This window comes from Antedon mediterranea, chromosome 3 (assembly GCF_964355755.1).
Source record: "Antedon mediterranea chromosome 3, ecAntMedi1.1, whole genome shotgun sequence".
Classification (NCBI taxonomy): Eukaryota; Metazoa; Echinodermata; class Crinoidea; order Comatulida; family Antedonidae; genus Antedon; species Antedon mediterranea.
In genome coordinates this window covers 2,775,092-2,795,588 of record NC_092672.1, presented here as the reverse complement: position 1 = coordinate 2,795,588, position 20,497 = coordinate 2,775,092, and the positions used below count along the sequence as shown (strand labels likewise).

The 20,497-nt window shown below is 34.3% G+C and overlaps 3 protein-coding genes across 3 annotated transcripts in view; 2 read left to right on the top strand and 1 right to left on the bottom strand.

Moving 5' to 3' along the window:
- Positions 1-3,766, top strand: part of LOC140043356 (uncharacterized) — a 38,558-nt gene extending 34,792 nt beyond the window's left edge. Inside the window, exon 5 of the mRNA XM_072087859.1 lies at positions 2,592-3,766. The gene's annotated coding sequence lies outside the window, so the exon portion shown is untranslated. The remainder of the gene's footprint in view (positions 1-2,591) is intronic.
- Positions 1-7,500, bottom strand: part of LOC140043357 (large ribosomal subunit protein mL44-like) — a 65,513-nt gene extending 58,013 nt beyond the window's left edge. The window contains exon 1 of the mRNA XM_072087860.1: positions 7,224-7,500. Coding sequence (XP_071943961.1) covers positions 7,224-7,242 — 19 coding nt within the window. The 5' untranslated portion in view covers positions 7,243-7,500. The remainder of the gene's footprint in view (positions 1-7,223) is intronic.
- Positions 7,501-8,699: 1,199 nt separating this feature from the next.
- Positions 8,700-20,279, top strand: LOC140043540 (mitochondrial coenzyme A diphosphatase NUDT8-like; the record flags this gene model as incomplete). The annotated part of the gene is made up of 5 exons (XM_072088065.1): positions 8,700-8,774; positions 10,689-11,020; positions 19,357-19,489; positions 19,617-19,697; positions 20,094-20,279. Coding segments are annotated over exons 1-5 (807 nt in total), but the record flags the coding sequence as incomplete, so codon positions are not given.
- Positions 20,280-20,497: the final 218 nt, after the last annotated feature.

Below are 20,497 nucleotides of genomic sequence, written 5' to 3'. Positions count from 1 at the left end.
ACTCATTCATTTGATTTTTTAGAATGTGTATCTGATTTTCTGGAAAAAAGTATCTTGTTTTCTGAATGTAATTAACCTATAAAAATTGTTTTGGATGAGTTTTGGTGGAGTTTAATAAATATATTGGATTACATCTTGGCACATTTTATTGTTATATAAATGCTTAGATTGACATTTTATTAAGTCCATCCAAATAAAAAAAAAAGAATTGTGTGACTTACTATTGGAGAAGGTATTAAAAAAAATCAAATTCCAATACTTTAAAAAAAATATAAATGAACAACACAAATTCAGTACAGTAAAAATATTAATTAATATTAATTTAAACATTTAATAATGTGATATAGGTAGGAGACCTTATTCAGTCCCCTAGAAGATTAAGAATGCTATGATCGTAGATAAATTCGTTATTAAGTCTATTTGAAGCAAGCGTGAAATTCCTAGCGAAGATCGTTATAGATTAATCTGTAGATGATATATTGCCCATTCGTTGAACAAACTTCATATTTAAGTGAAAACTGTGACTTTTAAGCAAGTCACCCAGTTTTAATGGTAATGAAATACTCACCTATGCGCACAACATATCAACTGATACGCTCAAGTTTTCCTGAGTATGGTACGACATTTAGAAAATTCAATTTATGTTTTAAACCTCATAATTCAGCAACTCAGACAAGACAAGACATAAATAGTAAATTAATTAAAGGAACAAAACATGAAATTACACTATAAACAATTACTAATTATTTATATTAAATAATACAAATTGAAATAGAATTAAAGATACTTTAACAAAAGTGAAAAAAAAAATGATAATTCACAGATGGTATGCTGTTTTAGTAATTAGAAACGTGGCTATTTTAGAGCGTGTTTTTACCTCGGGATGTACTTAAACCTGTCAGTACAGCATTAAATTAAATGATAATATCACAAACGAATTGTTGTACTCCCTATCATTCAGTTTATCATAGATCTTTGTTTAAAAAAAATAGATCATAGTACTGTACCTCACGATAATATAGATATTAAGATAATATAAGATAAATCTCAATTGTCATCAACACAAACTTTAAATCACAGAAGTTGAAGGAACAGACTAATAAGTTTATTTGTTTCATACAGATTTAACAAATTGATAAGATTGAAACTATTCAATCAATCATCTATTCATTTAACTGTCCATGCAAAAGCATTCTTCCATTGGAAGGGTCAAGGCCAACAGCGATCAAAGATTAAGGGGCGCAGTGGGAAATTGTAAAGAGCCCATTGAGGAAATGCTATCAACCGGATATTAAGGTCCAAACCCAACCCCCTGGACCACTTAGACGTCAATTGAGATTAAGTTTATCAAAGAGATAATTGTTAATAGAAAATCTCTGAAAATGTCCTAATCCTCTTCAACGAAAACCCAAATTTTATGCACAGAAAGGAGAAAAAAGAAAAACTAGAGCAAAAGTTGAAGATTTCAGTAAAATGCTAAAACTGAAAGAAAACAATTTCTGTATAAATATAAACAAATGAAAAGACTTGCAAGTTGTGTAAATCCTCATTACAAAGCCTACAAAAGTTTATCAATGATGAACTTAAATTCTCATAGAAAAGAAAAAAAAACAGGGGAAGAAAGAAAAAAAGTAGGGCACATTTTGCAACTAATGCTTGTGCTATAACTGGGACAAAACGATTTCTTATACTTGAGAAGCAAATATAAACGTGTTTGTGTTTTCATGACAAGTTTAAAAGAAATGATACGGATAAAGATAATGCTCACAATAATAGGACAGTGTCTTGTTTCTGAAATTACTCGGTAATAAAATCAGTTTCTGGTTGGTCCCATTACTGTATGTGCATTTGGTTCATGTTATATATACACACGTGAAAAGGTATATTCGTTCAATGTGTATTCTTTTTACAAGTTTCAGAAGAAATACCTGATGTTTCTTACATTAATGTTTGACACTGTGCTAGATTAGATCATAAATAAAATAGAATAAATAAATATTCTTTACTCGATGATAGATTGAATATTAAAAGAGAAAACAAAACCAAGTGATGTATTTTGTAAAAAAAATATTAGAAGTTTTTAAAAGTCAATATTGAGATGAAATTAAACATGTTTGAAAGAAATCAGTTTTCTAAAAGTTACGTACATAGTGTGTGATTTATTTTTAAGTTTGTATCTTACGCTCAGACGTGAATTTGATAAACAACCCCTATTGGCAGTCGCATGTATAATACGCTTGACAAAAATCATCTCAAACCCAGGGTCATCTTAGGAGCAGATTACCTCATATATGCAAGCATATTGCAAAATATTTCAAAATATTTCAAGTTTAAACCTAGTTTGAAGTAAAAAATGTAACACAGCTTTCTACTTATATGTAATTTATTGCCATCTTAAGAACTGGTTTAATTCTATCTTTGATGGTATTTAAGGATTACAGGCTTCGTATTACACAAGAAATTTGATTGGCTAGCAACCTTTGGGTTTGAATGGAAGTTGACGTTCGTACAAGAAAATTTCAATTTATTTTTCCATATTTTTTATTGTTGACAAAATAAACTATTAAACAATTTATTTATTTTTTTTTCAGAATATTTTAATATTTCCATTCTGCAATTATGGAGCTTACAGTAGAAAGTTAAGCAACTAGAAACGCATCAAAAAAATAAGTGAACCAAGGTACTATACACAGTGCACCTACTTACCAATAGAAACAAAGATATAGGCAGATACAGCAAAACAACCAGACACAGTGAAACCTGACCAAGACACCCAGAAACATCCGCAGTCCGGGAGATACTCACAAATTTGCCACCCCGATTTAGGGAAGTATTTCCTCGGCAACACTGAAGAAAGGTACAGTATCATAAGGATGAAGAAAGCAACTTTACAAAGAAACATCTCAAAATAAATAAAAAAACAACCATTTTTTTCCTTGCAGTTATTTGCTTGTAACTTATTTCTTCATGCTGATAAGTGCTTATTGTATAATAATCGTACACAATTTTTTATTCAGGTTGGATTAAAAACAGGCCAACATTTTTGACAATAGAACAGCTAAAGTATTGACTTCTGAACAGTGTATAACTTTAAGCCTTCTCTTGCCCAATAAAATATACTTTATACATTTTCTCACATTATTATTAGTATCATGAATCCCTGTGCCCTGCACACATGATGTACATGATGGACTCATAATAAATACATTTGGTTTTTTCTATCTAGTAACATATTAAATTTACAACTCTATCTCAAATAAAACATTTGCAAATTGTGTCGAAACAAGTGTTATTTAAAAAAAATGTTTTATGGCATTTTTTTATTAACCTTTTATTGAAAGGTGCTCAAGTTATTTTAAATATTATAACACTTTTTTTTCATATTTTTACAGTTATTTATTCTATTTTAGAATTCTAAAACTTTGAATTTTTCAAACTGTAAAAAAATACTTTGGATTTATTAGAATGGGGTCAGTTAAAGTCAGTTAACTGAATGAAATATCCCAAACCTCAATTCGTGGATTTCATTACGTTGGGTATTTTGAGACATTCGTGACTAAATTAGTGTTTGAAAGTTATACATAGCCATGAATACATTCAATAGCTTTTGGTGCAACTTAAGTATAAATTTGGTTTGTTTTACCCATCTACCAATTTTCACTATTAAATTGTGATATCCATCTATCTGTATCTGTTTGTTACTTCCAATTTGTTGCCGAAATTTTAACAAAATAATTTACTCAAATTCTAGATTGAGGAAATAAATTACGAGTTAAGATTGTTGTCAAAAATGAATCTTTATGTTGTTTTATTCTTTCCATTGAAATATTCAATTCATCAGAGTTTCAAATTACAATATAATCATTTTTATATAAAATTTTACTTTTTAACTCAGCCCATTTAATTCCTAATGTTATAGTATACAATTGTTTTATTTAAATTAAATATTAGTGTTTAAATAAATAATGTAACTGATTTTTATTATGAATATTTAAAATGTACACAATTATTTTTACATTCCAACATATTAAAAATTGTATATATATTTATATACATTTTTTTTATTAGTAATTACAATATTATGATGAAATTTATTTGTTTAAAATAAATGTATTCGTTGTTTTTTTCTTTTTTAACCTAATTTGAACATAAATATATGTTTATTGAAAGACATTATCTACTACTACTACTCCCAATAAAATAATTGAGTATATTTTAGGGGAATTAAAAAACTTATTTTTCTTAAACACTTATTACTATCTTGTTTCCTGTTGATCTAATAAAAATGAATAAAAATGTCATGATATATATCAAACATTAAGGTATTTATTTGTGTTGACAAGACTACAACGAATTTGCCTTAGTGTAAAAAAGGTGTCGTGATCATTTTCACCCATGCTTTCTCCTAATTACTTTGCATTTTTTCATTTCATGTTTTCAAATGTATAGTGACTTGTCGATAAGTGTGTCACATTTATTAAACATGTTGTTAGGCCCGACAAGGCAGTAAATAATGGTGCTGAAAAATTACGTGAAATTTAATCAAGATTTAACGTATTGATTTCTGTAAAAGAGATATATCATATCCTACTTAGCGAAAGCAAATAATTTTAAAGAACTATTTTGTATATTTAGTAATATTTTTTATAATTTATTTATACATTTTTTGTGGTTATTTTAAGACTCATTTTTCATACCATGTGTTTATTGCTATTTATTAACAAATATTTTGGGTTTTTTTAATTTGGGTGTAGATGGTAAATGACCTAGTTAATGGTAATAAGCTTTGGGCAGAGCTAATGGTACATACTGTTTTGCGCATTGATACGGGACATTGATATTGGTTACTTGTAAACTTAACTGAACAGGATTAGAATTTGAAGCAAAGTAGTGTTAATGTAAATGCATGTCGCATTGCTTTAAAAAAAAATGCCCAAATGGTGATGTCCCTAATCGGTTCCCAGAGGTTTCTTCCCAATGCCTATCTTTGTCATTTGCCTCGACCTGATTTACTCTTACTCTTTTCGTATGGAATTTTCCCCCATGGAGAATGTGTGTTGGGAATCGCATGTTCTCATTATAACTTGATTACAAGGAACCGACCTACTTCTGTTACCATGCAAGCTGGACTACCAAGCCTACATTTGTTTCTGAGTCATCAAAATAGAGGGGGTACTCCATAATATTCAGATGTTCCAAGTTATTGCATGTGTCTATTTTTTTTCACTCACTATTTATTAAGTACAGTAGCTTTATGTTTAATACACCACCTAATTAGTATATGTAGTTAATAAGTCACTTATGTTATTATATATAAAGCGGATGGAAACGCCATGTATAGATTGTAATATATTATTTATGATATTTGTAGCCTTTCGTAATGAGAGTATAATGTTCACACTAAAATGATAAAGTACTATGGTGTGAAATTGAATATACAAACAATATATTTAAATTTTCTTTAACTTATTTTGTAAAAAAAAAAGACTTGCTAATTATTAGTTGTATCTTCAGGGAGATACATTATCTATTGAGGATATAGGATAATTGGAACAAGAAATGGTTGAATATCAGTCACACAGGAATAATACATTGAATGTATTACCAGGCTATGTTGTTAAATGCCACTTATGAATGCAATTTCATGTTTTTTTGGGGTTTAGTACATTATCACATTATTGGATAGGCTTTTCATGTGATAATATTGATCGTAATGTTTTATCGTTTTAATTGTTAAAGTTAAATGAACCATCAAGTTTGTATTTATACCCACTACTTATAATTACAAATTATTGATTACTAATCACAAAAGAATATAACAATTAAAGAAATTAATATTTGTTTTAATGCACACCAATTTTTCCATGATCATTTTTTTCTAAAACAGTAATAAAACTTAATGAAATGTGACCAAATCTATAAATTCTCATCCGTCAACAAAACTGAATAATTGGTATGCAAATTAAGCAACCTAAAGCAATCATGTAAAATGCAAAAAAAAAAACGTAATTTAAATACAAAAATATTATTTTAATAGTGTTTTATGAGAATTTCTCAATTATTTATTATTATACTGTAAACTACTTGCCAAATTTGTTTAGTGTCTTTAGACGTCGCTATATATTGTGACTAAAAATATTTGTATAAATATTTTTTGTTGTATTTAGCCTACAAATAATTCCTATAGTCTTCCCCTTTATGGTAGGCATAGGATGATGAATGGATATGATAGCATCAATGACAATGCTAAATAAGAAAAAAATGTTAAAATTATGTTCACATTCTTTTTTGTTAAAAAAATATTTATCAAAGAATATTGAATACCAAATGTTTAGCTTGTGTAGATGGTAACAACAGTGATTCTGTATGTAGGGATGTTTATACGTGTATTAAATTTGTCATATAAAAGTAGTGTAGCTATATTAGTATCATTCCACTAAACAAATCAGGTATATGGAAGACATATTACCTTATATGGAACTTTTGTTTAATTATTTACTTTTTAAAGTATCATGTTCTGTACAAACATTTTAAAGCATGTTTTAGTCACATGATATACTAAGGTCACATGATATACTAAGAGAACTGAAAGAAGTATCTGTTGAATGTAATAGTGCCCTCTAGTGTTCAGATTAATAAAAGCTACATGCTACAGTAGAACTCTTTTTTTTTCTCTGTTTTGTTCGTCTAAATTTTTGAACTTTTGATTGTACTTATGATTGTATGATCATAAAGAAATTAGTTTAATTGCCTACAGGGGCCAAGGAATTAGTTTAATTGCCAAGGAATCACCTGCGCAGATCCTGGTGGGGACATGTCTCCCCCTCCCACATATTTTTAGTGGGGACTGTCCCCCTCACACTCCCAACAGAAAAATCATTAAATTGTTAAAATGAATAGAAAGTATGACTTCTATGACGTGCATGACAGCCTAAATGTACTAAAAAGTATTTCATTTTTATACGTGCCTCCCCCCCCCCCCCCTCCGATATTAAAAACGGATCTGCGCCGTTCAATGAATGCATCCTTTTTCAGATTACCAACAATCTCCGAATTTCTCATAAAGTTAGATAGTAAAACAGACTTCCTTCTTCCAACAAAAATAGTATAATATATTATAAAATAGAATGATATTGTAAATTAAAGTAAATAAGTATAATATCATATTCAATAAAGGTTGTATGTACTCCTAGATTGACACCAATGTAGGCAGGCTTACTCACCACTGAGTTTGAACTGCATGACTCTTGCGGTTAGTTCGTCGGCTGGGCGTATCTCCTCAGGCTGACTTGGAATGACTTTTTTCCACACACAGGCCTAGATTTTCAGACGAAGACTTAGACCTCAAACATTTGAATATTTCACGCTAAAATGTTGTCCTCTATCTGTTCGAAGATTTTATATTTTACACTTATTAGTTATGCAATAATCGTTACGATAACATTAATTATGATTTGAGCTCTTGTTAATCCTAATAATAGGCACGCATAGGCTGCTGGATTTTTGTGCGCGGGTATTTTGAAACAAAAATCGCGACGTGTTGTTTTAATTAAGCTCTGTCTACACTGTCAAACTTTAAGTGACAACAAATGTGATGTGCCCATATATAGATGGACATGATGATGTCAGAACTACCATATTTAAGCATAGCACTCCCATATATGGGCACATCACAATTTTTGTCAAAGTAGTTTGATAGTGTAGACATAGCTTTAGGGAGCCGCGGCCTAAATAATAGTTACACTGTGGTTAAAAAAAGTTCGGTAATGTTAGCGTGCGTGTAAAATAAGGAGACGGCGCAAAATATTCCAGATTATAATTTTATCTTTGAAGACAAGTTTAAATAAAAAGCGCAATACAAAATAAAACATGGTCAAAAAACGTGGTCATTAAACTATGATGCCATGATATTTTGACTTCCTTTAAATATTGATATATAAAAGTAAAAAAAAGGAAAAAATAAGTAAAAGTTAAATAATAATAATAGTTATGTGGTTATCTTATGCACAATTATTTTACATCTTGGTGTCGATAACTGTGATATCTAGCCTTCTTCTGATTCCATTGCACCACCTCTTTCAAGCAGACCTGGATCGGCTCTAAACAGTGAAAATGAGTGACAAAAATACAATACAGTAGTGCAATACATAATAAACACAGTTGCAGTATATTCGTTTTCAACATACTTTTTAGTTTATAAAATCTTTAAATATTTCTGAAGTTTTACTAACTGAAATCTGTAGAGGGCAGCAGACTATAACTTTGTTTTTGTTGGATAGAATTGACTTTCCCATTTGAACCGATCTTGGTTCTTCACGAAAAATTGCCATCGAGGGGAGGGGGTCCAGGGGCGCCGCGAGAGCAGGGCTATCAGATTCGAGTTGGTAGAAATTAGGACTCTGACTACGTGACTATAGCATGGAAGTAAACACATTTATAAAAGTTAAAAGTGTATTTATTTATTGATTATGATGAACTGAATAAATTTGAATTCACAGATGTTGTATTCGTATTAGATACAGAAAACCTTCTATAAGAATTACTAGGTTTAAAGATTGTCTTGGAAAATCTGCACATGCTACACTAGGTGTGTTTTTATAAAAGAAGACGAAGTATTTCATTTCTTTCTCTTTTTTTTATTTAGCACTGTATACGGTATTCGAATTTCATTCTGTTATTTATTTATTAAATCAGGTGAAATGCCGACCAGTAGTAACGAAAACCAAGGAACACGAAGTCATGGAGATGACGAAGTTAAGTTAAATCAGAAACAGGTTAGTTGTAATGTTATAAGCTGTATAGCTATAGCTTACATATATATATGTAAGCTACAGCATCTGGAGAAATATGTACGACAGCTTAAAAAATTGGTACAAAAAAATACACCAATCGCCGTTGCGCGATTTCTTTCATTACGCCGATTTATATTTTTATCGTATTCGTATGGCAAAAAGTAACATATAACAAATAACATTGTTGGAAGTTTATCATACAAAAGGGTTAAAATGACTTTTTGGTTTCACGATCCTTTATCTTGTCAATCAGGTCGGCTACTTTTAATGTTTCCCAGTCAGTTGCTAATTTTAATATTGTTAATGTACTCACTAGAATTTCAATCCACTCAAACGGCTAACATGTGTTTGATTTCGGCGGCAAAATAGCGTATTTTACCAAAATCAAGATTTTCTTTAAAGAATCTTTCCTTTAGTAAATCGACATTTTTTGGAAGTCATGTCATCCAATTCAACCTTGTTTTGAAATAAATAGCCTTGAATTTCTGTGCGTCATTTTCTGTTGTATTTTTGTAACAATTCTTTTTAATTACATGAAAATCGATAACATTTGGATTGTGTATGAATAAATACTTTGGGTACAATTATAGATGATCAAAAAGACACACGCATTATTAAACATAATACTGAAATGACCGTTCTAGTCAATTCTATGGTTTCATTTTTTTTTAAAAGACAAAAAATGTGTAAACATTAGTTTTATTTATTATTAAATGTTATAGTGTACAGAAAATGATTTCTGATTTTATTTGACCAAAATGCGATATAATTCCCTAAGTAATAGCACCAATATTGATCGCTTCTTTCCATTCTATTATTTTACATCACTTTTAACCTGAAATATCGTTTTTCTATATTCGATCGATGTCATCTTGTTTTAATGATTTAAATTGTTTATCTAAAGTAGTTTTTATTAAGATTTTAACCGGCCTGAGTAGTGGCGATGTTTCGCTGTTGGTCTGGAATGAAATAAATAATAAATGAATTTATTTGACCAAATAAATGCATTATAGCGCCACACGGTAATGTTGACCGCTGAATACAATACACAACAGACACGGATTATAAGATCGAACGAATTCGATTCTGGAATTGCGACGGCGAGACATTCGACTTTTAACAGGGAGGAGTTGCTTCTAACTTCAATTTTATCAGTTTCTGAAAGAATTAAAATTTGTAATATACCATTAATAATTCTAAACAGGTGGCTGCTTTCTGGTGGTAGGATTTGTTGCTCTGGTAGGTATCTGCTGGTATCTGGTGGTATTTAGTAGGACCCAATCAAAGTCGTTTAGTTAGAGTTCGTACAGCAATTGCAGGTAGGTAGGTAGACCTGGTATTTAGAGTATAAACACAAACAAAAAACACTGTTTTATATTGTATATTTATTGTAAATTAACACATTTTTGCTATTAACAATGTCACGTTGAAAGAAGTACAAGATCCCGTTCGTTGATTGTTTAACGAATTTGTGTTCTTCGAAAAATAATTTGACAATGATTTATTTGATTTGTCGGTACATTACATAGGCCTACAGCAGTAGAGCAGTATAGTTTAAAACAAGTTTTAGGCAGCCAAGATACGTGCGTTGCTGTAGTAAGGCGCAGGAGGTACTACAGAGTGGAGTACTATGCCTAGTAGTAGAGTAAGCCTAGCTAGGATAAAGAGTACCTGAACTTTGCATATAGATTTTTGTGGGCAGGGGTGTGGCAGGATATCTGCGGGACGGTACGGTGCCAGTGTGGTAAACCAGCTGTGCAATTTCAGTATTATTAATGTAATAATTATTACTAATATTATTAGTAGAGTAGTAGTAGTGGCCTAGTCGTGACGTCTTATAGCACCCGATTGGAAAGAACAACCAATTTACTATGATTATTTTTATTTATTTATCAGGTTCAACCAAGCATTTTAGGATTTATTTACAATAAAATTTTCTCGTTTGCAAGCATGTACCGGTCACTTCGGTATCAAATTGTCTTTTCCGTGCGAAGTTGTCACTATAGCAACAGAACGTCCTCTTCTTGGATAACAGAAAATGTTTTCTCGTCAAACAACAAAGAAAGAGCAATAAAGATAATGGACCAAGTACATCCTCTAAGAAGAATGTTGAAAGGGTTGAAATCAAACGCAGCCGTTTGTATCCCAATGTGTATAGTGAACAATCAACCATCCATTTTATTCACACTAAGGTCAACAGAGCTTAAATCGCATAGAGGTCAAGTTAGGTAGGTCAATTGACGCTACCGATTGTCTTTAGGGTTAGTCCATGACAAAATGGGTGCGTCACGGTCACCTAAAGCCTGTTTTCCTGTCGACTTAAGCCTGTTTTCCTGTCAACGCTATCATCATTCATCGTTAATCGTTAAAAGTTCAACGACGATCGTTCTAAAACGATCAATTCGACGTCGTCGTAATGCGAAAAAATGAATAGAGGATTCCACTGCCTCTATAAAGCGTGGTTCCCACCAGGGAGTTGTAAATTCCCTTTTCCCACCGACGCAACACAAGGACGTAACGCAACGCAAGTGAATTGACCAATCACAAGCGATGGCTTATTCGCTTGTGATTGCTAAAACTGTCTATAACTTCGCTTGTCATTGGTTAAAACGCTTGCGTTGCGTTTACGTCCTTACGTTACGTTCTAGTGGGAACCAAGCTTTAAGCCTGTTTTCCTGTCGACATTAGTCGACGCTATCATCGTTAATCCTTAAAAGTTCAACGACAATCGTTTGAAAACGATCAAGTTGAAATGTTAACGATAGCGCGAACATCTGATTTCTAGCGTTGAACGTTAGAGTTGAAACTCCGGTCTTCTTTCTCGACGTCGTCGTAACGCGCAAAAATGAATAGAGGACTCCCCTGCCTCTAGCAGTAGGCTCACAGTGTAGGACACGTGGGCCTAGGCATACTAATATCTCTATACTGATGGTTTTTCGTTTTCAGTAGGCCTATCCTAGTCCAAATAGCATTTTGGACTAGGCTAAAGACTTTGACCTACCTAATATCCCCGCGCCTACTTTCCGGAACATCATTTTATAGTAACTTTGGGAAGGCTAGGCCTAGCTTTGACCGCGCCGCGATGCAACAAAAATAAATGTAGTCAGCAGAATTTGCCATCAATTATGTGACGTCATGTGCTGTATCGCCATGATGATTGGTCAGTTCTTACGTTTTAGCGTTGCTATATCGCTAGAGTTGAACTGGATTCAACTCTTGCGATTGTCAACGATCGCGACTTGTGTAGCGTCGATTACCGTCGATTATTACACCTTTTCCTGTAAATCGGCGACATTTTGTATCGTCATCGTTAGTTAAAAAAGTCCCTTTTCCTGTAAATCGTTAACATTTCTATGTTTACGTTGAAGATCGCCGATTTTTGTTAACGATAGCGTCGAATAACGTCGACAGGAAAACAGGCTTTAGTACTAGTAGTAGGCTGCTCACAGTGCAGGAGACGTGGGCCTATGGCAATTGCCGTTTTATCATTTACCTCTGAATTAAACTTAAGTTGAATACATTGCACTGAAGTGCAATTGTATTCAACTTAAGTGCAATACATTCGACTTAAGTGCAATACATTTTATTTGCACTGAAGTTAAATTGCATTGTAGGCTACTTAACTGCAATTGTATTACACTTAACTCGAATTGTATTCAAAGTTTAGTGCAAATGAATTGCAGTTAACTCGAATTGCATTCAACTTAACTTTAATTGTCAACAATGTGTGATTGGTCCGTTTGGTGTATTTATATTAAGTAAACGTGATTGGCCATCAAAGGTGTTTAGGTCATAGGAGAAAGACCAAATAACAAACGGGTCAATCAGATCGTGTTCGTACGGCGATTGAAATACACGTTTATTTGGTTTTTACCCTTGGGGTAAAACCCATACGACGTTCGTACGAATAAACAAAGTACCGGTAAGCTGACACGAAACCAATTAAGATCGGAATTCTTAGGTCAAAAAAGCGCCCTCTGTGCGTCGACCCATATCAATTGACATGGCGTGTTGACAAATTCAACTGGATATTGCATGTCGTTTCGCGCGCAAATCGTTCAATTATTATTTTTCAATCGACAACCAGACCTATATATTTATAATACATCGAATACAATTTACTTTTTAAATAAATAATGATCGAAAATCCTGCTAACGTATGTTGTTTGTTGACCACGTGTATTTATCGTGCGAGCCGAACTATTGTTGTGGAAATTCCATTTAATGTACACGCACTGTACCCCTCTTGTAAAAATCACCACGTGTATTTATCGTGCGAGCCGAACTATTGTTGTGGAAATTCCATTTAATGTACACGTACTGTACCCCTCTTGTAAAAATCACCACGTGTATTTATCGTGCGAGCCGAACTATTGTTGTGGAAATTCCATTTAATGTACACGCACTGTACCCCTCTTGTAAAAATCACCACGTGTATTTATCGTGCGAGCCGAAGTATTGTTGTGGAAATTCCATTTAATGCAGTGGTGGCGCCAGCGGGGGGGGGGGGGGGCTACGGGGGCTCTAGCCCCCTCGTCGGGGAGCCTAGCCCCCCCGTCGGGGAACACGGGTACTTTTTGTCGGGGAATATAATATACAATAAAAAACGTTCGCGTTCACTTCATATAGCTTCAGCGCCTAGAAAACTACGACGTTCCATTGACCGTGAGAGTACGTCAGAGGGCTATTATGCACTTTTATGCATTCATTTATTGCCAGCGATCTAACTTACTACTAAACATTAGCTAGGTACGCACTTGTCTGGCGGTATCCCTCAGTACGAATCGTTCAACGTTGGGTCGAGACGCGTGATATCGAGTTCCATCCAGGGACCAAAATGTGTAATGTAGTTATTTTCTAGGCGAAGTTTACCGACGGTTACCGAAGGGAACACGGGTACTTTTTGTCGGGGAATATAATATACAGTAAAAAGCGTTCGCGTTCACTTCGTAGCTAGCTTGCTTCAGCGCCTAGAAAACCGCGACGTTTCATTGACCGTGAGAGTAGGCCTACGTCAGAGTGATATTATGCACTTTATATGCATTCATTATTGCCAGCGATCTAACTTACTACTAAACAATAGCTAGGTTCGCACTTGTCTGGCGGTATCCCTTTGTACGAATCGTTCAACGTTGGGTCGAGACGCGTGATATCATGTTCTATCCAGGGACCAAAATGTGTACTGTAGTTATTTTCCAGGCGAAGTTTACTGACGGTTACATCGTGTACTGCTACACTACAGCAAAAACGAATTATGTTAATTGTTCGTATGTTCACCAATTTTTTAAATTTACAAGTAACCTTCTGTACCGTGGGGCACCTAAAAAACATTTTTCATCCATTACTAAACAAAAAAACATGCCATTTTCGCTTAGCCAACATCTTATTATAGCTAAGTTATTACATTTTCAATGTCCTGTATGTCATGAATTTCTCACCACTCGGGAGTCCAGATGGTACGCACGCATACACTTGGGAGGAATAAACTTATTTCCCCGACTGAAAAAGGTCTACGCTTGCTTTTTTTAAGCCTCTAGGCCTGATTTTTCCGAAGTATAAAATGCAATTTTTTGAAGACCTGCAGCTCTAGTTTTAAACAGTTTCTTAGCTCAGCCCCAACAATAAAGCTGGTCATATTTCGAAGTACAAGAAGTGCATTTTCCGGGACCTAACATCTCTATTTTTCAACATTTCTTAGCTCAGTCACAACCTTGATAGGGACTTATATATTTTGTTTCATGTTTTGAAGTATAATAAGTTCAATTTCCGGGACCTCCAAAACTCTATTTTTCTAAATTTTCTTTGAACTTTTATTTTTTAAATTGAAAAATATAGATTGAAACAGTCATCGCGCATCGTTTTTTTGCACGCAGTATTTTAGTATTTTATTTATGCATTATAAAAAATGGCTACCCTAAATCTGATTAAAATGACCTCAAATGACGCTAGAACGCGTTGCTTCCGGGGGCTTCGCCCCCTGGACCCCCACCGGGGGCCCTTGGCGCCCCCCCTGGCCCCCAGCCTAGTGATGCTCGCTTCGCTCGCATAGCCCCCTCGTCGGGGAATGTAGCCCCCGCGTCGGGAAGATCCTGGCGCCACCCCTGATTTAATGTACACGTACTGTACCCCTCTTGTAAAAATCACCACGTGTATTTATCGTGCGAGCCGAACTATTGTTGTGAAAATTCCATTTAATGTACACGCACTGTACCCCTCTTGTAAAAATTACCACGTGTATTCATCGTGCGAGCCGAACAATTGTTGTAAAAATTCCATTTAACACGCACTGTACCCCTCTTATCGTGCGAGCCGAACGGTTGAGGGTGTGTAGAAAGCGACGACCTCGAATTGGACGACCCCAACGACCCGGGCGACCTCGAATTGGACGACCTAGAATTGGACGACCCACAACACGAAACCGACGACCCCTATAATAGCCTAGCCTAGCCTAAGTATGATATAACATCCCGAAGCCGAACATAACCAAAGATCTTTAAACCATACCGTATATAATACTCGCAAGCAAGCAATTGATTGAAAAAATACAGAAATATCGCCATTTGATACTGAATGTGTCGACACGAACAAACGAACAGATATGGAACGCCAAGAGTGCATCATTAAAACTGCATTCGACTCGATTAGCACACGAAATATCATAAACATGGCAAACCAGGCCCCTTTTTCAGCGGCAGGGAAGGTTTGACGGTTTGACCATGGAGGTATAAAAATACCTCCATGGTTTGACCGTATACAATGCATGTGTGAAATGTAAAGCTTTCTTATGGCCCTCCCCATGCAGGATTAGGCCAAGTTGAGCCGCCGACAAGTTGAGGCGCCGCCAGAAAAACGTTATTTTCTATGAAACGCCAAATGCTTACTTTCGCCGGTGCTCGTTTCTATTTAATAGAAGTTCTATTTATATTAATTATTAGATATAACGATGTATATTCCAAAGTTTATATATCACGGTTTTTAGTATATATTATTAAATATTATAATTAAAGAGAAATAATTATGAATATCTGACTTGTAGATTCCAAAATATAAGGCCTAAAACATGACCGAAAATGATCGTTTTTAGCCAAAAATAACGTAAACATGTTGCCCGGCCCCCTCAGGCGGCAGTTGATGTAAAATAATTGCATAAAATCACCGTTTTTTAGTAAAATATTTTGTGTATTAACATTGTAAAATTCAATAAAATATGATATTAAAAGATAGTAAATTAAAAATAATTATTTAACCTCATTCGAAGAATATCAATACTCTATTAGTCCTGAGAGACAACGTGATTTTACGTGGTAGGCATACACGCGAGAAAAATATTATGGAGTGCACTGCATTTTTACCTTGAAAGATTAAAAACAATTAAATTATTAAATATGACTACTTTCCTTTGCTGTTTCAAACCAACAAAATTGTAGTATGTAATTATTATTTATTTTCATGACACAATAAACCTAAAGACCATGAACTTATGTAGGGCCTACTAGGACACCACTCTATCACTACGCGAAATGTCGTAAAAGACGCACTGGCCGTGTCATAGAAATTACCGGCGGCTCAATTTGTCGGCGGCCCAACCGGTCATATCCCCCCATGCACATGTTACGCTGCTTGGTAGGCCTATAGTGTTCATTATAAGAAGACGAGATGTAATTATACGTCCATGGTTTAACCATGTGTTGTATAATATTTATTTCTTTTTAATTTCTTTTTAATATGTCGAATGCAGTTTTAATGATGCACTCTTGGCGTTCCATATCTTTTCGTTTGTTCGTGTCGACACAATCAGTATCAAATGGCGATATTTCTGTATTTTTTCTATGTTCGGCTTCGGGATGTTATACCACACTTAGGCCTAGGCTAGGCTAGGCTATAGGGGTCGTCGGTTTCGTGTTATGGGTCGTTCAATTCGAGGTCGTTCAATTCGAGGTCGCCCGGGTCGTTGGGGTCGTCCAATTCGAGGTCGTCGCTTTCTACACACCCGAACGGTTGATGTGGTAATTCACAGACACCAGGCTACCACAATACAGAACTCCCTGCCGTTACATGTACATTATAAGCCACCGATTCGCAAGTTCAGGTCACCGGAAAAAAACCAACGAGTTGATTATTTATATATAATTTTACAAAACAATAGATATACATTCGCATTAACGAAAAAAAAACATTTTAAACAATAATAATTGTTAAACAATAAGAAAGCTTATTTGAGGTCGCGATTTGACATGACCCCGTTAACGCTTGATTAATTATACACCCCGAGGCAGCGTGTAATTGGAATGGGATTGAAACAACCAGTAAAGTTGGTGGATTTTTCGTCCCGATGGTTTTCTAATTTTTTATAGCCAGAGGCGTAAGTTAATTGTCACACGCGACCTCACAGTTGGAAGTACACGGTAGTTTCAGTCCCGTCCGAACTGTATCCAAGATTGCCTTGCTGTGATGCATTAACATAAGTGGACGTTATTGGTTGACTGTATTTGCCAACATTTGAACTTAAGTATAATGTGATTGGTCAGTTTGAGTGTATTTCTATAGATCGCTTCTTGCAATAATGACGTCACTCGATCGGCTAAGGCCTAGAATTATCTATACAAGGTCGTAAAAGGTGTGTTGCAACCTATATTGTGTAAATGCCCAGGTTTATCAGGTTCTATTCAGGAATTTTGACGACAATGACAGCAGGAAATTGTCAAATCTATACAGATTGGAATGAATACAAACACTATGGAATTTTGTAGCCAAATATGATTGTCACCATGAAAATTTAAAAATGAGGGCAAATAAAGTAACTTTGACGAAAAGTGATCAGTGTAATGAAAGATAATTTTACTTACATTTTAATTCTAAAAAATACGTTAAAATAATGAGATCATAACGTTAATGTATGCCATTCTATGACCTGATATACGCTTATATCTGTTGAGTTGTCCTAGTATGTGCCATCATAGAATATATTATACAGTAAATATTATCTATCTATGTGTAGCATAGGTGAAATTAAGAGACCCAAATATGTTCTTATTTTTGGTATGATGACGTTATCGAAATAAAACATGAAGAAAACAGGTTCAGAAAATAACATTTTTAGCAGATTTGGAATAAAATTGGACACGTAGAAGCACGGTGCGCTTTCTATTAAATGATGAAGAGATGCCAATGATAACATCACATGACATCATCCATGCTTAATTTTTATATGAAATCATATCTACATTACAATTATCCACCATTGTTTGGTCTAAATAAAGCCAATCTCCAAAGAATGTTTACTATAGGCCTAGGCTCACTGTGTAGTGAACTTGCGCGCCTGCCGTGGCGTGGGCAAACCATGATAATAAAACGCACGGACCAATCAAAATTACTTAATGTTAATAGGACGATAATAAACACACGGACCAATCACATTACACTTAAGTGAAATCAACCAAAACACGATCGTATTGCACTGAAGTGAAATACAATTACACTGAAGTCGAATTGGGCAAAATGACTTCAGTGCAATTGTATTTAACTTAAGTTTAATTAAAATTTGTATTCAACTTCAGTGCAAATCATTTAAACTTAAGTCGAATGTATTGCACTGAAGTCGAATGTAATTGCACTTAAGTTGAATGTATTGCACTTCAGTGCAATGTATTCAAGTTTAATTCAGAGGTAAATGATAAAACGGCTTGAATATCTCTATACGGATGGTTGTTCGTTTTCAGTAGGCCTATCCTAGCCCAAATACCTAACCTAATATCCCCACACCTAATTTCCGAAACATTATTTTATAGTCACTTTGGCAAGACCTAGCTTTGGCCGCGATGCAACAAAAATAAATGCAGTCAGCAGAATTTTCCATCGTGACGTCATGTGCTGCATCTCCAAGATGATTGGTCAGTTCTTACGTTTTAGCGTTGCGATATTGCGCTAGAGTTGAACTGGATTCAACTCTTGCGATTGTCAACGATTGCAACTTGTAGCGTCGATTACCGTCGATTATTACACCTTTTCCTGTAAATCGCCGACGTTTTGTACCGTCGTTGTTAGTTAAAAAATTACCTTTTCCTGTAAATCGTTAACATTTCAATGATTACGTAGGAGATCGCCGATTCGTCGACAGGAAAACATAAATTATTAGTCACATTTTTTTACGCACGGATGCATTATGGTATTCAAAGGTATAACGCACATACGGACAAATGACGGGGGTCTTGTGGGTCATACAATTGGCAAGGGCATTATCATTAGTTGAACCATGGACTTCTAATTTATAGGTCCATGGTTGAACCTAGCCTTAATTAAAGATCTAGCTCTAGCTGCGCATTAGCGCAAGTAAAGTTGAACTCAATCATTTTATCTAATTAAAATATCATAATCCTGATGCAATCATGAATCATACAGTTAGGATTCGTGACTGTAGTATACTGTACATATGTCTCTCAGAACAACAATTGTCATTGTACAGGATTTGAACCTAAGACTTTGGAATTGGTAAGCGAGGTATCACAGCTAAAAAACTCCACTTAATATATCAATAATTATTTTCCATTCTCTCTTTGTTTTTCAGTTTTCCAGGAGGTAAATGGCAAGAAGGTGATGCTGACATCATTTCAACTGGTCTGAGAGAAATGCATGAGGAGATCGACATCCTGCCAAGCTCTGTAGAAGTCTGGGGAAAGCTAAACCCTATTCCAGACTATGTATGTACTTTTGATGTAATACTACCACACAATACCGGGATGTATAAGGCCCTGTAACAATAGTTTTAAAAAAAACAATGGCTAACTTTCATCTTCTGTTTTTTTAATTTTTCAATTATTTCAACAGACCAAGACAATTGCAGTAACTCCAATTTTATGTAACATAGGAAAAATTGAATTGGATCAAGTAAAATTTAATCAATCAGAGGTGAGTGAGGGTAAAAACAATCAGATAACAGCATTTGCTAATGAAGCATTCCACAAATCAAATAACAGGGTTTTCTGTTATGAAACATTCCACCAATCAAATAGCAGCATTTTGTTAAAGTAAAACATTCCACCAATCAAATAACAGGGTTTTCGGTTATGAAACATTCCACCAATCAAAAGCAGTGTTTTATGGAACCTTCCGCAAATCAAATAACAGTATTTTGCTATTATGAAATATCCTAACAGACAAATAACAGTTTTCTGTTTTGAAACATCCCATCAATAAAAAAAATTGAATCTTTTGTTATAAAACATCCCACCAATCAAAATCAGTGTTTTCTGCTATAGAACTTTTCACCAATCAAATTCTTTTTACTTTTATTTGTACATACAGATTACAAGTATATTCAGCATCCCCATCGCTGTCCTTTCAGACCCACTGTTCACTCGTTATACCCGTTATCGAGTACCTGAAACGGCCACACATTTTAGCTTCATATACTCTATGCCCGTATTTCTAGGAGGTGCGCACAAAGTTTGGGGTATGACGGCAATAGCGACGGATGAATGCTTGAAAGTGCTTCTACGTGAGTTGTACACTCCCTCTGTTAAACAGGTGTTGTATGCAGGTGTTCAATCTGTACAAACAGCCTTAAAGACAAAAAGGAGTTCGGACGATTCTGAGAAGACTGTATCAAGAAGTTGATGATGTACTTTTTTAGGTTTTACTTATTCAATTATCAGATACAGTGGACAGGATTTTTACTAAAAAGATCTAAACAAAATTAAGTGCTCAGA